This window comes from Xenopus laevis, chromosome 1S, assembly GCF_017654675.1.
Source record: "Xenopus laevis strain J_2021 chromosome 1S, Xenopus_laevis_v10.1, whole genome shotgun sequence".
NCBI classification, from domain to species: Eukaryota; Metazoa; Chordata; class Amphibia; order Anura; family Pipidae; genus Xenopus; species Xenopus laevis.
Genome location: NC_054372.1, coordinates 50,429,560 through 50,443,509, shown reverse-complemented (window position 1 = coordinate 50,443,509; position 13,950 = coordinate 50,429,560). Strand labels below are relative to the sequence as shown.

Below are 13,950 nucleotides of genomic sequence, written 5' to 3'. Positions count from 1 at the left end.
ATGTGCCCAAATATCACTGCTACGGCTAAACGATTCCTTGTCTAAATGAAACATGGAGAATAAGTCCAAGTAGCCTCCACTTCTCCACTTCCTAAATGCTGCGTAAGCGTCCTTCTCCAGGAGTGAATGATCCTGATCACAAGCTAGCTTTACCTCGGAATGCATGTCAGGCTGAATGGTCGGCCCTCACACATTTTCACCTCACTAAATCTGGCCCTTGTTGCAAAAAGTTTGCTATGCTATGTTTTGCTATGTTTGCTACGAGTGCTACACTCTGCACCTTGCACAAGACTTTCAATATGGTCTGAGATGCAGAGCATAACCCTGTAAACATAAATGAGCACTAGTGAACATGATTTTGAACCCCTAAGTAGTCTAATAGGTCCTGTTATCCAGAATGCTCAGGATAATTTGGAGCTTCCATAATTTGGAGCTTCATACTTTTTATCAGCTAAAAAATCATTTAATCCAGTAGGATTGCTTTGCCACTAATAAGCATTGATTATATCTTCGTTAGGATCTTTGTTATTACAGAGAAAAGGTCTTTTAACATTTTGAATTCTTTAAAGGGCAAGTCAACCCCAAATTAAAAATTTGCCTAACAAAAGAAAACATAATTCTAAGCATCGTTCTAATATACATTACTTCGATTTTAAAGTTATTTGTAAAACCATTTGCTATTGAAAGCAGCATTTGCTTAACTCCTTGTTACTTTTTAAACAATGTTGCAAAAGTCTTGGTTCTCCAGCTAAATCAGGTCTGTTAATCAGCTGCCTCGTCTTACATTATATCAACAGTCTAGTCTTAGACATCAGGGCAGAGAATAGAAAGGGACAGACAAGCACTGCTTTAATTAGCATAACATATTCAAATAAGTTGCTTCGAATAATGTTTTCTTTTAGTAGGCAAACTTTTATTTTGGGGTTGACTTGCCTTTTAATTATAATGGAGTATATGGGCCATGATCTTCCCATAATTCAGGACTTACTGGATAGGTTCTGGATAACATACAATATACCTATACAGGTATGGGACCTATTATACATAATGCTTAGCACAAGGGACTTTCCATATAAAGGGTCTTCTTGTAATTTAGATCTCCATACAATAAGTCTACTGAAAAATTATTTAAACCTTAATTAAAACCAAGAAAGAATCTTTATCCTCCAATAAGGATTAATAATATTTTAGCTGGGATCAAGTACAAGGTTTTAGTTTTTTATTATAGAGAAAAAGGAAATACTTTTAAAAAATTAATTGGTTAATTTGGAGTCTGTGGGAGATGGCTTCCTTTTCTAGATAACAGATACCATATGTGTACTTTTGTACATTTTGGGCCTTTGTTAATGTCCCCCTATATCTTCTGTTTACCTCCAGATACAAAGGGCATTGCATTTTGCTTGTCGTTTGTATGATACATACAAAAACATGTAACACAACTAGTCAGAGGTTCAACCCCCTTTGGAATCTGTAACAAAACAAATGTTTGGCATTGCTCTATCTTACAGAGTTTTAAAGAAGAATGAAAGTCTTTTTTGCTAGGGGGTACCAAAAGTTAACTGTCCCCAAGTGATTGTATTTACTTATCTGACACCCAGGTCCTATCAGCAGAAAACTGCGGTGACCTGGGGTTCTTTCAGCCAGCACCAAGAATCGATCCTCTTCCTGCTTCTTCTTTCTTCACAAGGATGCTCGTGAGCAGTAGAGCAAAAAGTTGAACTTTAACGGAAAAGCTGGCTATTGCATTCTGTGCATGCTTCTGCCTGGGAAATTTGGATATCAAAGAAGTGAAGAAGATGATCGCTCTATTGTACTCAATGGCAAAACCCTGGGTCGGTGCAGCTTTCTGCTAATAGGAGTACCAGCCCAGGGTGTCAGTGTTTACCTTTTGGCACACCCAAGTTAAAAAGACTTTCCTTCTCCTTTAAATGGTGCTCTAGTAGTTACCTTTTCAGTTATGCCTTTCACCAGCTTCTTAATCCATACCTGCTCCCTTTTGGAAGTCTTTTCACAAATATTTGTAGCACAAGTCATATATCATAATCATTAATGTCTCTGCAGTCAACAAAGTACTTTTTCCATATTATATATGGAAAGTAGCAAGCACACGTAGCTGCATTTCCAATAAAAAACTTCTCATGCAGCTATTGTATATATCTGTACCCCCTGACTTAGTAGCCCCTACTCCCCTTAGATTTATATACCAGTCAATTTATGTATTATGTTTTTGGGCCAGAGGGACAAGAAATATGTCAACAAATGTATCTCAGTGAGGACAGAAAGCACAATCTAAAATAATAATAAATAGGAAAGGGTTGCAGGATTCAAGGTCCTGGGGGAAGCCTCATATTGCTCTATTTATACCAAATAGACCTAGCCTATGTAAAATGTTGACAAACAAGCGGGTTTTACTACTCGGATTCACACATTTACAAACCTGTATTTAAAGAAAGAAAAAAATTAAGTATGTAACATTCCTAATTACCCCTAAGTGTAAAGTGTAAATATGTGCAAATAATATTGCATGTAATAGACTTCATTAGTAAATACCAAATTTTAATAGTACAAATTACAACTCAAAAGTAGCATTTTTTTATGCTAAACTTTTTCAGTAGGTTTTATTATAATATTATATAATATTTACACTGCATATTTTATAGTTCCACTGGTGGTGGGCTGGTCTGTGTTAAAGGGCAACTCCACAAAAACATAACTTGAGCTTTTTGAAAAGTAAACATAATTTCAAGCAACTTTGCAATACACATCAATTAAAAAATGTGCAGACTTTTCATGATTTTTTTATGGTTTCTGGCAGTTCCTTAAGAATAGCCCCTTGCTCCACTGCTGATCATTCTGACTACTTTGCTGAGCTGGCTGACTACTGTGACTTTGTATCAACAGACATCTGTCCTTAGCCTGCATCCTCCAAACCCCACAATTCCCTGCACACGTGTTTTCAATAAGGAACAAGACATCAAAGTGCAATGCATTGTGGGTTATGTAGTTCCTGCATGCTGTCTGTGAGCTGTAGAGAAGTTGTTACAATTTGTAACATCAGTGTTTAGTCCCTCCTTCCCTGCCAGGATTTCAAATGATGCAGAAAGAGAAGAACTGTTAAACAGCTGGATTTCAGCATAGAAAATGGCATTTATTCATACTTTTTGAAGAAACAGGTAACTGATTCTTCCTGTGTAACATGAGATTGAAAAAGCCGTGTCTTACTCAACAATGAAAGACACATACATCTGTACAGATTTGGCGAGATCATAAGTATGATAACATCCCTTTAAGGCAAATGGCACACCCAGTCGAAGGCAATCCTAATATTTCTTCATGCGTAACTCTTTCTACAGAAAACGAACACCTGGTTTTTAAAGGCTTTCCTCTTTCTGTACCTGTGCCACCACTGTTTTCATGTACACATAGGCTTTGCTTAAAGGAACAGTTCAGTATAAAAATAAAAACTGCATTTGTATTTGCACTTCCTTCAAATTTTCTTTTTAGTAAATATGATTAAATATTTCTTCAGCATAAACAATGTTGAATTTTGCTTAAAATAAACCATATAGGTGTAACTAAAACAGCATACCAAACTAAAATGATTATTCATCTATGAAACACATTAGTCACCTAACCAGAGTACAATTACGCAACACACTGATTAAGCTCATGTATTGCAGTACACACCCTCAGCCCATCAACGTCACCACAAAAAGCAGAAGTACAGGCAGCATTTTGTAATAGTTTTGTATCCACCCAACTGTAGGTACAGTAGTTATACCTTGACTATATGACTAATGCACAGCCAATAAACAAAAACATATCCTTTTCATATCCAGTAGGGTTGAATCGATGGTCACATATAAGCACATTCAACTATAAGTGGGGCCTGCTGGATCAGACACCAATGTATTTCCTTTTTATTTTATTGCAGGAATGCACAGTAAACCGGGTCCCCTCTGACCCTCCTGCCAAATTTCCAGATACTTGATCCTATACCAATATACAGGTATGGGACCTGTTATTCAGAATGCTTGGGACCTGGGGTTTCTGTATAAATTTGGATTTCAATACTTTTTCTACTAAAAAATAACAACATTAAATAAACCCAGTAAGATTGTTTCCTTACAATAATGATTCAATATATGCTAGTTTGGAAAAAGTACAAGATTCTGTTTTATTATTAAAGAGGAAAAAGTAAATATGTTCTAACATTTTTTTTTAATTATTTGATTAAAACACAGGTGTGTTTTTTATTTTTTAATTATTTGATTAAAATGAATTCTATTGGAAATCTGAGCTTTTTGGATTATAATTAATTATCCTGAAGCATATAATTTTTTCATTTAAAGGGCAAATAAAGCACTGCATAAAGAGGGCTTGGAGAAAGGAGGATTGGCTAGAAAAACAGAGGGGATATTGATTGTGGAATGGGGGTCCTAACTGAAGGAGCAGCATGCCATGGGGCATAAACAGTAACCCTGTGGCCTAGATCTCACCATATGGGTCCATTTTTACTCAGGAAACAAGTTCCCATTTAAACAACATTCATTAATTTCAGTAGCTTTAGTTATTAATAACAAATATATACAAATATAGATCTAGAGAAAGATACGGTCTAAACATTTCCCTTTTAATGCACCATGGCATGGCATTACTGATGGCAGAATTATTCTTCCCTAATTTCTATTTGTGCGATTAATAGAAATGGCTAGATTCCCACATTTGGGCTAAAATCGTAAGTGAACAGCAAATTGTACAAAAGCAAGCACCTTACTCACCAAATAAAGAGAGAATGCCACAGGCTGTCCATACAACCAGCGACATTCCTACGCTCCCTGTATTTTGGAGAATTCCTTTGGGAGAGATAAAGATCCCAGCTCCAATAATAGTTCCAATGATTATTGAAATTCCTCTCAACAGAGTTATTTTCTTTTTCAGCACCACTTTTTCTGTTTTCTCAGACATCTTTCTGTCAGCTGAGGGCTCCATACGGAGCGAGTCCTTTCCTTTGGTGACAGAGTACACATCATCAGCTGCTTGCTTATACATGATGAGCTGAACAGTAGCAGGGATCCTTTCCAACTCAGAAAAAGTGCTGTGCAGGTGGCTTCTGACTCTGATAGGCGTGAGCGGCGAGATCTGCTCTACTTTCAAACTTTCCAATGAATAATTCCAGGAGCAGTTCCTCTGTTACTTCTCAGCAACACCTGTTGTTTCACGGTGCTCTTATCTACAGTGAGAGACTAGACTAACTTCCGTATGCTTCTGACCATTTCTACTTCATTGTGCTCCTGTCATTCTGAGTTATTGCTGCTCGATGATGATGATGCAAATCCCACAGGTTTGCATCAGCCACATGGAAATCTTTGCATTACTCAGCATTTCCACAAACAGCATGTTGCACAAGGCAAAGCCTGATCTGCTTATACAAATCTGTAGGAGTGACAAGAACTCCTGTTGTTTTAAGCAGATCATTGTGACTTTGCAAAATGCCGGGAGAACAAAGGCTATTTACTTTTAGGCAGCCAACTGACCAAGGGAGTTATTTATTAAAGTACAAATACCATAAACTCAAAAAGTTTTTTAACTACAGTAAAACCCCCTTTTTTTACGTTTTTTAGGGGACCAGAAAAAAATTGTGTAAAATTCAGGAAAATGTAAAATCAGGGAAATGTATTATGCATAATATATAGGTGGGACCACAAAACAACAATGTAAAATGATGGAAAACTTAAAATCAATGGATGTAAAATGGGGGTTCTACTGTATTTAATACAAATTTTAGTGAAAAAAACCACACATTTTTCTAAAAGCCGGCGTCTCAGACCTACCGAGGTTGTATATAAGTCAAAGGGAGATGTCCCTATCCTATTTGAACGTTTATGTGGTTTGCACTGTTATTAGCCCAAAAATCAGACTATTTCGGATTTTTCCGGGAAAAAGACCAGAAAAATTGAGCGATTTGTGTTTGTCCCCAATTCGATTAAATTGTGTTTTTCTAATACTTAATAAGGTCCAATCGTGGATTTTTTTTTTTTGGCCTGACTTTTTTTTATTAAAATACTCAGGAAAAATTTGATTTTGATAAATATGCCCCTGAATGTTGTCTGAGAAAGTGCGAAGTTTTCTATATAGGTATGGGATCCATTATCCGTAAACCTGCTAGCCAGAAAGTTCTGAACTAACAGGAAAGCAATCTCTCATAGACTACATTTAAATCAAATAATTAAAAATTTAAAAAATGATTTCCTTTTTCTCTATATTAATAAAACAATAGCTCATACTTGATCCTAACTGTGATATATGTAATCCTTATTGAAGGCATAACAATCCTATTGTGTTTACTTATTGTTAAAAAATATTTTTAGTAAAATACCCCAGGTCTTGACCATTCTGAATAACTGGTCCCATACCTGTATATATCAGTGTATTTACAGTATGACTCTCATATACAATTTACCACACAAGTATCAAAGTGTTAATATCTGCCTAAACCAAATACAACTGAGTTGCACCATGGAGAATTCTAAGTGCTTCATTCAAAATGGTAAGTCATTGTAACACTATGCTGGGCTATTTAAGCACAAAATGGTTAATGTCCAGCTAGTGATTAGAGCATGGGTTACATTTGACTCTTAACTCTTAAGGCAGGGCCTTTGCTAAGTGGAAGAAATTAAGGTGTGGTGTAGTGAAGGAGGCCAGGAGGTACTTGCAGTAGAACAGAACAGAAACAGTTTATTTGTCAGAGACAAATGATCCCCAGGGTTACTTACAGTGCCAAGAGGCATATGCAGAATAGGTATTCATAAGGCTAGGACAGTCAATCAGAGACAGCTGAATGCGGATGTAGTTAAGGTAGTACAGCATACCTCCAGGCAGAAATACCTCAAAAGTGGTCCAGATCCCACACAGTGGAGTGGTTAGGGAGAACAATCTAAACCTGACACCCTATCCACTGCAGACCCTTCACTGTAGCTACTCCCTGCTATAATCCTTGATGGAGCACAAAGCTGCTCTGGCTATTTGTCCTCACTATCTTACTCTTCTAGAGAGTACTATGAAAGGTAGTATCCTGTCTCTAGCTGTCCTCATTCATGGGTCCCTGCTCCCAGAGGTATCACTAGATGTACAGGTCCCTCTAGGGCAGAAAGTCTTTACTGGGCCTTGGTGTACCCAAGCTCCCTGGAAAACATCCAGCCTGGTGAACAACCAGTAGACAAGAGGAAGATCTACCCCTTACCAAGCACTATGTTAAATTGTGGCAGGGAGTGGCCATAAAGCCGCTTGTCCAATAACTGGAATATGTAAATTAACAACTAGATAAATGGGCACCTGCCCAGCAACTAGGGAGATTGGGAAGTGTAGGAATTTAATGCCATAGGGACATTAGTAAACCTATCGGTCTCTACATCATCATCACAAGCAAACTATACATCTAATACTATCATGTTCACCATGAATTTCCATGTCTGTCTTCAAGCTACAATAACACAGCAACTCATTTGTATGCACTATGCAAAACTACAGAAAAAAACTTTGAACTTTTTTGAATGCTGAAGATATACAGTACTGACCATATGAATTATATGGCATCTCAACAGGTTTTACGAGGTATAGTTTAATATTTTTAACAAATCTTGCAAAGATGAAGGGAAAAAATTGCACAACCTCAATGTTGGCCTCAATTTTGTGTAAAATGTGGCAGACCAGTTTGTCCTCAATTTTTACTATATGTGCCCCAAATGAGATATCGGCTTTTATACAAGTATATCAGTAATTCTTGGCACCTGAGGTTTTCTAAAAATTCTATAATGGAAAGTCTGCTGTCACGTCACTCCCTTTAACAAGAATTTCACTCCCCCCCTGTCCCCAGTAGACATAAGATATACTGCTTGTATAGTTATTGAATGGGTCACATTGTTAGTTATAGTTTGCCCTTATACTGGGCCAGAACTGGGGGTAGGCAGCAAAGGTACAGGGATCCTAGGCCAATACATCTGCTGCCTTATCTAACTCAGGCCCTATGCACCCAGCAATGCAACAAGCACGGTTCTGCCAATATAATAGCAGTATTTATTAAGCAACTCATACAAACCAGGAGGTAGAATGTGACTTTAGTGCTAGAAATAACAAAAATCATAAATATTTATTCATTAAAAAACAGCCAAAGGTATGTTCAGCACAAGCCCTATTCACTTCTAAATAAAAGCTGTCTCTGCCTGTCCTTTGCCACATATGCTGCTTTCAATAGCATTTACATTTACAAAGAATGGCAAGTTGCTTGGAGCTGCATTTTATTTTACAGGTATGAAATCCCTTATCCAGAAACCCATTATCCATAAAGCTTTAAGTGACTGGAAGGCCATCTCCGATAGAGCCTATTTTAAAGGGGAACTATCGCAAAAATCAAAATCTAATATAAGCTTTGGAATACTGAAATAAGAAATTTTCTGAATACAATCAATTAAAAATTCTGTACTGTTTCCGAAATAATCAAGTTCATGTTCACTATCCCCCTCTCAGCATCTGTTTCTCTTCATTCTCTCTTCATGTAAGAGTTGGGTGTCAAATAATTATTGACAATTAGATCCAATATATATTAAAGGGGGGCTCATTTTCCCTAGAAGATGTATTAGAGCTCACTCTATTAAAATCACCAGAAATCCTGTCTCTCTACATGCAGAATTTGTGCAAAATGCAGTTATTTTGTTAGATTTTGTTTGTACTGGAATCAGTTATTTAAATGAGCTGTAATACATCTGATAGGGAAGGAAAAATATTTTGGATCTGTCAATGAATATCTGACACCCAACTCCTGCAAGAAGACAGAATGAAGAGAATCAGATGCTGAGAGAGGGATAGTGAACATAAACTTGATTATTTCAGAAACCATGCAGAATATTTAATTAACTGTATTTACAAATTTTTGCGATAGTTCCCATCATCCTTTTTAAAAATGATTTCATTTATCTGTATTAACCCTTTAAATGCCACAGAACGTAGAATCTACGTTCTGTAGCAAAGTAACTTGAAATGCCACAGATCGTAGATTCTACGTTCTGCAGCATTTGCAGATTTGGGAACGGAGGAGCGGCTTGTAAAGCCGCTCGCTCCGTTCCTGCTTGTTCCCCAGCCCCTAGGCAACGAGCCTAGGTGGGGAACAAGTGGCCCCTGGGTCGCGATCGCCCAGGGGCCCCAAGGCAGCAGCAGGCACATGCAGCATATGTGCCCTGCTGCTGCCTGCACTTTCAGAACGGAGGAGCGGCTTTACAAGCCGCTCGCTCCGTTCTTAGTGTCCCTGGCAGCTTCCCCTTCCCCTAGGCAACGAGCCTAGGCAGGGAAAATGGGCCCCTGGGTCGCGATCGCCCAGGGGCCCCAATGCAGCAGCAGGCACGCAAAATATACGTGCTCTGCTGCTGTTTGCCTGCTGCCTGCTTTTTCAGAACGGAGGAGCGGCTAAAAAAGCCGCTCGCTCCGTTCATACTCGTCCACCAGCCCCTAGGCAACGAGCAGAAGCGGGGAACGAGTGGCCCCTGAGGCGCGATCGCCCAGGGGCCCCAAGGCAGCAGCAGGCACAATGAAATCTAGGTGCCCTGCTGCTGCCTGTGCTTCCTAGCGTTACAGCACCGCCCACTCACCAGATCCAGCAATGAAGACGATTCCAGCTCTTCATGCAGCCCTCCTGGACGACCTACAGCCTGCCACCCCAGGTTAGTGCCCCCCCCCCACACACAAACACACACAAACACCTATTGTACTAATACACTTACATTCCCACTTATATTCACACTTACACACACATACATTCAATTTTGGGGGATCAGGGGGGGTCACATATATTCACAGCCCTTACACATGCTTGCACACACTTGCACATGCAAACAACACGCATACAACACACAATTTGCCTGTTGTACACACACATACGCTATTTTGTGTGTTTTTATTTTCTTTTATCGCATCGTCTGTATTTTTGCCTGTAAAAACTGTTTTATTGCCATTGCGAATAGCGTATTTGCTAATTGCACCACGCAATACCTTTTGTATGTTATTTCGGTGATTATATAGCAATTTCAGTGATATTTGTACATTTTTAGCCATTTTATTGCATGTTTAGCCATTTTATTTCATTTTCAGCTTTGCGTAGGTGTTGTTTGCTTATTTCTATCTGTAAAACCTATTTAGCTATGCTAAAATAATCAAACTTTGATTCTGACCGTTAATTACATTAGGCTAAAAAAAAAAAGCCATTGATTTTTGTGGTTTTGTTGGATTTTACTGATTTTATACCATTTGGCTCAGTTCTATGTTACTTCATTTTGCCCATGGAAATTTTGTCTGCTATAGATTCATTTGGGGGTCTCTGTGCGCCACATAGTTTAGTATATCTATACATATTGGGCATTAAAGTGTTCAGTAGACCCCTGGCGTTCATATTTAGGATGTTTTATGCTGATACGTTACGAAATGTGGGGCATATAATGGGGTAAAATTCAAGCTTTCTGACGATTTTCAGAAATTTGATAAAAACCGTTATGTTCAGCATTGCTTTGCAGTTTGGCAGTTTGCAGTAGAAACACATATTTACCCATATTGGATTTGTCAGAATGTGTACTTTCTAAAAATATATGGTTTTCTGGGGTCTCTGTACTGTTAGGGGGGTCTAATGTCGCATAATACACACACCAGGTGCTTATATTGCAGCAGCCAGCGCGTCAGCTGTGAAAATGTATATACACTATTGTCATTTGGGGGTCTCTGTGCGCCACATAGTTTGGTATATCTATGCATATTGGGCATCAAAGTGTTCAGTAGACCCCTGGCGTTCATATTTAGGATGTTTTATGCTGATACGTTACGAAATGTGGGGCATATAATGGGGTAAAATTCAAGCTTTGTGACGATTTTCAGAAATTTGATAAAAACAGTTATGTTCAGCATTGCTTTGCAGTTTGGCAGTTTGTAGTAGAAACACTTATTTACCCATATTGGATTCGTCAGAATGTGTTCTTTCTGAAAATATATGGTTTTCTGGGGTCTCTGTACTTTTAGGGGGGTCTAATGTCGCATAATACACACACCAGGTGCTTATATTGCAGCAGCCAGCGCGTCAGCCGTGAAAATGTATATACACTATTGTCATTTGGGGGTCTCTGTGCGCCACATAGTTTGGTATATCTATGCATATTGGGCATCAAAGTGTTCAGTAGACCCCTGGCGTTCATATTTAGGATGTTTTATGCTGATACGTTACGAAATGTGGGGCATATAATGGGGTAAGATTTAAGCTTTGTGACGATTTTCAGAAATTTGATAAAAACAGTTATGTTCAGCATTGCTTTGCAGTTTGGCAGTTTGTAGTAGAAACACTTATTTACCCATATTGGATTCGTCAGAATGTGTACTTTCTGAAAATATATGGTTTTCTGGGGTCTCTGTACTTTTAGGGGGGTCTAATGTCGCATAATACACACACCAGGTGCTTATATTGCAGCAGCCAGCGCGTCAGCCGTGAAAATGTATATACACTATTGTCATTTGGGGGTCTCTGTGCGCCACATAGTTTGGTATATCTATGCATATTGGGCATCAAAGTGTTCAGTAGACCCCTGGCGTTCATATTTAGGATGTTTTATGCTGATACGTTACGAAATGTGGGGCATATAATGGGGTAAAATTCAAGCTTTGTGACGATTTTCAGAAATTTGATAAAAACAGTTATGTTCAGCATTGCTTTGCAGTTTGGCAGTTTGTAGTAGAAACACTTATTTACCCATATTGGATTCGTCAGAATGTGTACTTTCTGAAAATATATGGTTTTCTGGGGTCTCTGTACTTTTAGGGGGGTCTAATGTCGCATAATACACACACCAGGTGCTTATATTGCAGCAGCCAGCGCGTCAGCCGTGAAAATGTATATACACTATTGTCATTTGGGGGTCTCTGTGCGCCACATAGTTTGGTATATCTATGCATATTGGGCATCAAAGTGTTCAGTAGACCCCTGGCGTTCATATTTAGGATGTTTTATGCTGATAAGTTACGAAATGTGGGGCATATAATGGGGTAAAATTCAAGCTTTGTGACGATTTTCAGAAATTTGATAAAAAACATTATGTTCAGCATTGCTTTGCAATTTGGCATTTTGCAGTAGAAACACTTATTTACCCATATTGGATTCGTCAGAATGTGTACTTTCTGAAAATATATGGTTTTCTGGGGTCTCTGTACTGTTAGGGGGGTCTAATGTCGCATAATACACACACCAGGTGCTTATATTGCAGCAGCCAGCGCGTCAGCCGTGAAAATGTATATACACTATTGTCATTTGGGGGTCTCTGTGCCCCACATAGTTTGGTATATCTATGCATACTGGGCATCAAAGTGTTCAGTAGACCCCTGCCGTTCATATTTAGGATGTTTTATGCTGATAAGTTACAAAATGTGGGGCATATAATGGGGTAAAATTCAAGCTTTGTGACGATTTTCAGAAATTTGATAAAAACCTTTATGTTCAGCATTGCTTTGCAGTTTGGCAGTTTGCAGTAGAAACACTTATTTACCCATATTGGATTCGTCTGAATGTGTACTTTCTGAAAATATATGGTTTTCTGGGGTCTCTGTACTGTTAGGGGGGTCTAATGTCGCATAATACACACACCAGGTGCTTATATTGCAGCAGCCAGTGCGTCAGCTGTGAAAATGTCTATACATATTGTCATTTGGGGGTCTCTGTGCGCCACATAGTTTGGTATATCTATGCACATTGGGCATCAAACTGTTTAGTAGACCCCTATGTTTATATTTAGGATGCTTTATGCTGGTAATGATACATGGACAATACGTTGCTGGAAAGTTGAAGCTTTGAGGCAATTTTCAGATATTTCACCAAAACCGCCAATTTTGGGAAAGCCTTGCGACTCAGTAGTTTGGAGCAATAAGGCATGGGTACCCATTTTAGATTCTGTAGAATGTGTACTTTCCAAAAATGTATGGGTTTGGGGGGTAAACATATATTTCTGTGTTTTTACCCCACAAAAATGCAGTCAATGTGTTGATCTTTCATTAGCTGAAGTTACCCACAGGACTATTTGTATGCGCTAACTTCATTTTGGGGCCTCTAAATGCCAGATACTTTGGTAAACCTATGAACAAGGGCCACCAAACTGTTTGGAGGAACCCTGGCAATCATATTTAGGGTGCTTTTTATTGGTGCATAACGATACATGGGTGATATGGTGCTGAGAAGTTGAAGCTTTGAGGCAATTTTCAGATATTTCACCAAAACCGACAATTGTGGGAAAGCCTTGCGACTCATTAGTTTGGAGCAGAAAGGCATGGGTACCCATTTTAGATTCGGTAGAATGTGTACTTTCCAAAAATATATGGGTTTTGGGGGGTAAACATATATTTCTGTGTTTTTACCCCACAAAAATGCAGTCAATGTGTTGATTTTTCATTAGCTGAAGTTACCCACGGGACTGTTTGTATGCGCTAACTTCATTTTGGGGCCTCTAAATGCCAGATACTTTGGTAAACTTATGAACAATGGCCACCAAAATGTTCAGAGGAACCCTGGCAATCATATTTAGGGTGCTTTTTCTTGGTACGTAATGACACATGGGTGATATGGTGCTGGGAAGTTGAAGCTTTGAGGCAATTTTCAGATATTTCACCAAAACCGACAACTTTGGGAAAGCCTTTTGACTCAGTAGTTTGGAGCAATAAGGTATGGGTACCCATTTTAGATTCTGTAGAATGTGTACTTTCCAAAAATGTATGGGTTTGGGGGGTAAACATATATTTCTGTATTTTTACCCCACAAAAATGCAGTCAATGTGTTGATTTTTCATTAGCTGAAGTTACCCACGGGACTGTTTGTATGCGCTAACTTCATTTTGGGGCCTCTAAATGCCAGATACTTTGGTAAACTTATGAACAATGGCC

The 13,950-nt window shown here is 38.6% G+C and overlaps 1 protein-coding gene across 1 annotated transcript in view; it reads right to left on the bottom strand.

Moving 5' to 3' along the window:
- Nucleotides 1-5,440, bottom strand: part of slc7a11.S (solute carrier family 7 member 11 S homeolog) — an 88,589-nt gene extending 83,149 nt beyond the window's left edge. The window contains exon 1 of the mRNA XM_018243306.2: nt 4,782-5,440. Coding sequence (XP_018098795.1) covers nt 4,782-5,052 — 271 coding nt within the window. The 5' untranslated portion in view covers nt 5,053-5,440. The remainder of the gene's footprint in view (nt 1-4,781) is intronic.
- Between the last annotated feature and the right edge of the window lie 8,510 nt (nt 5,441-13,950).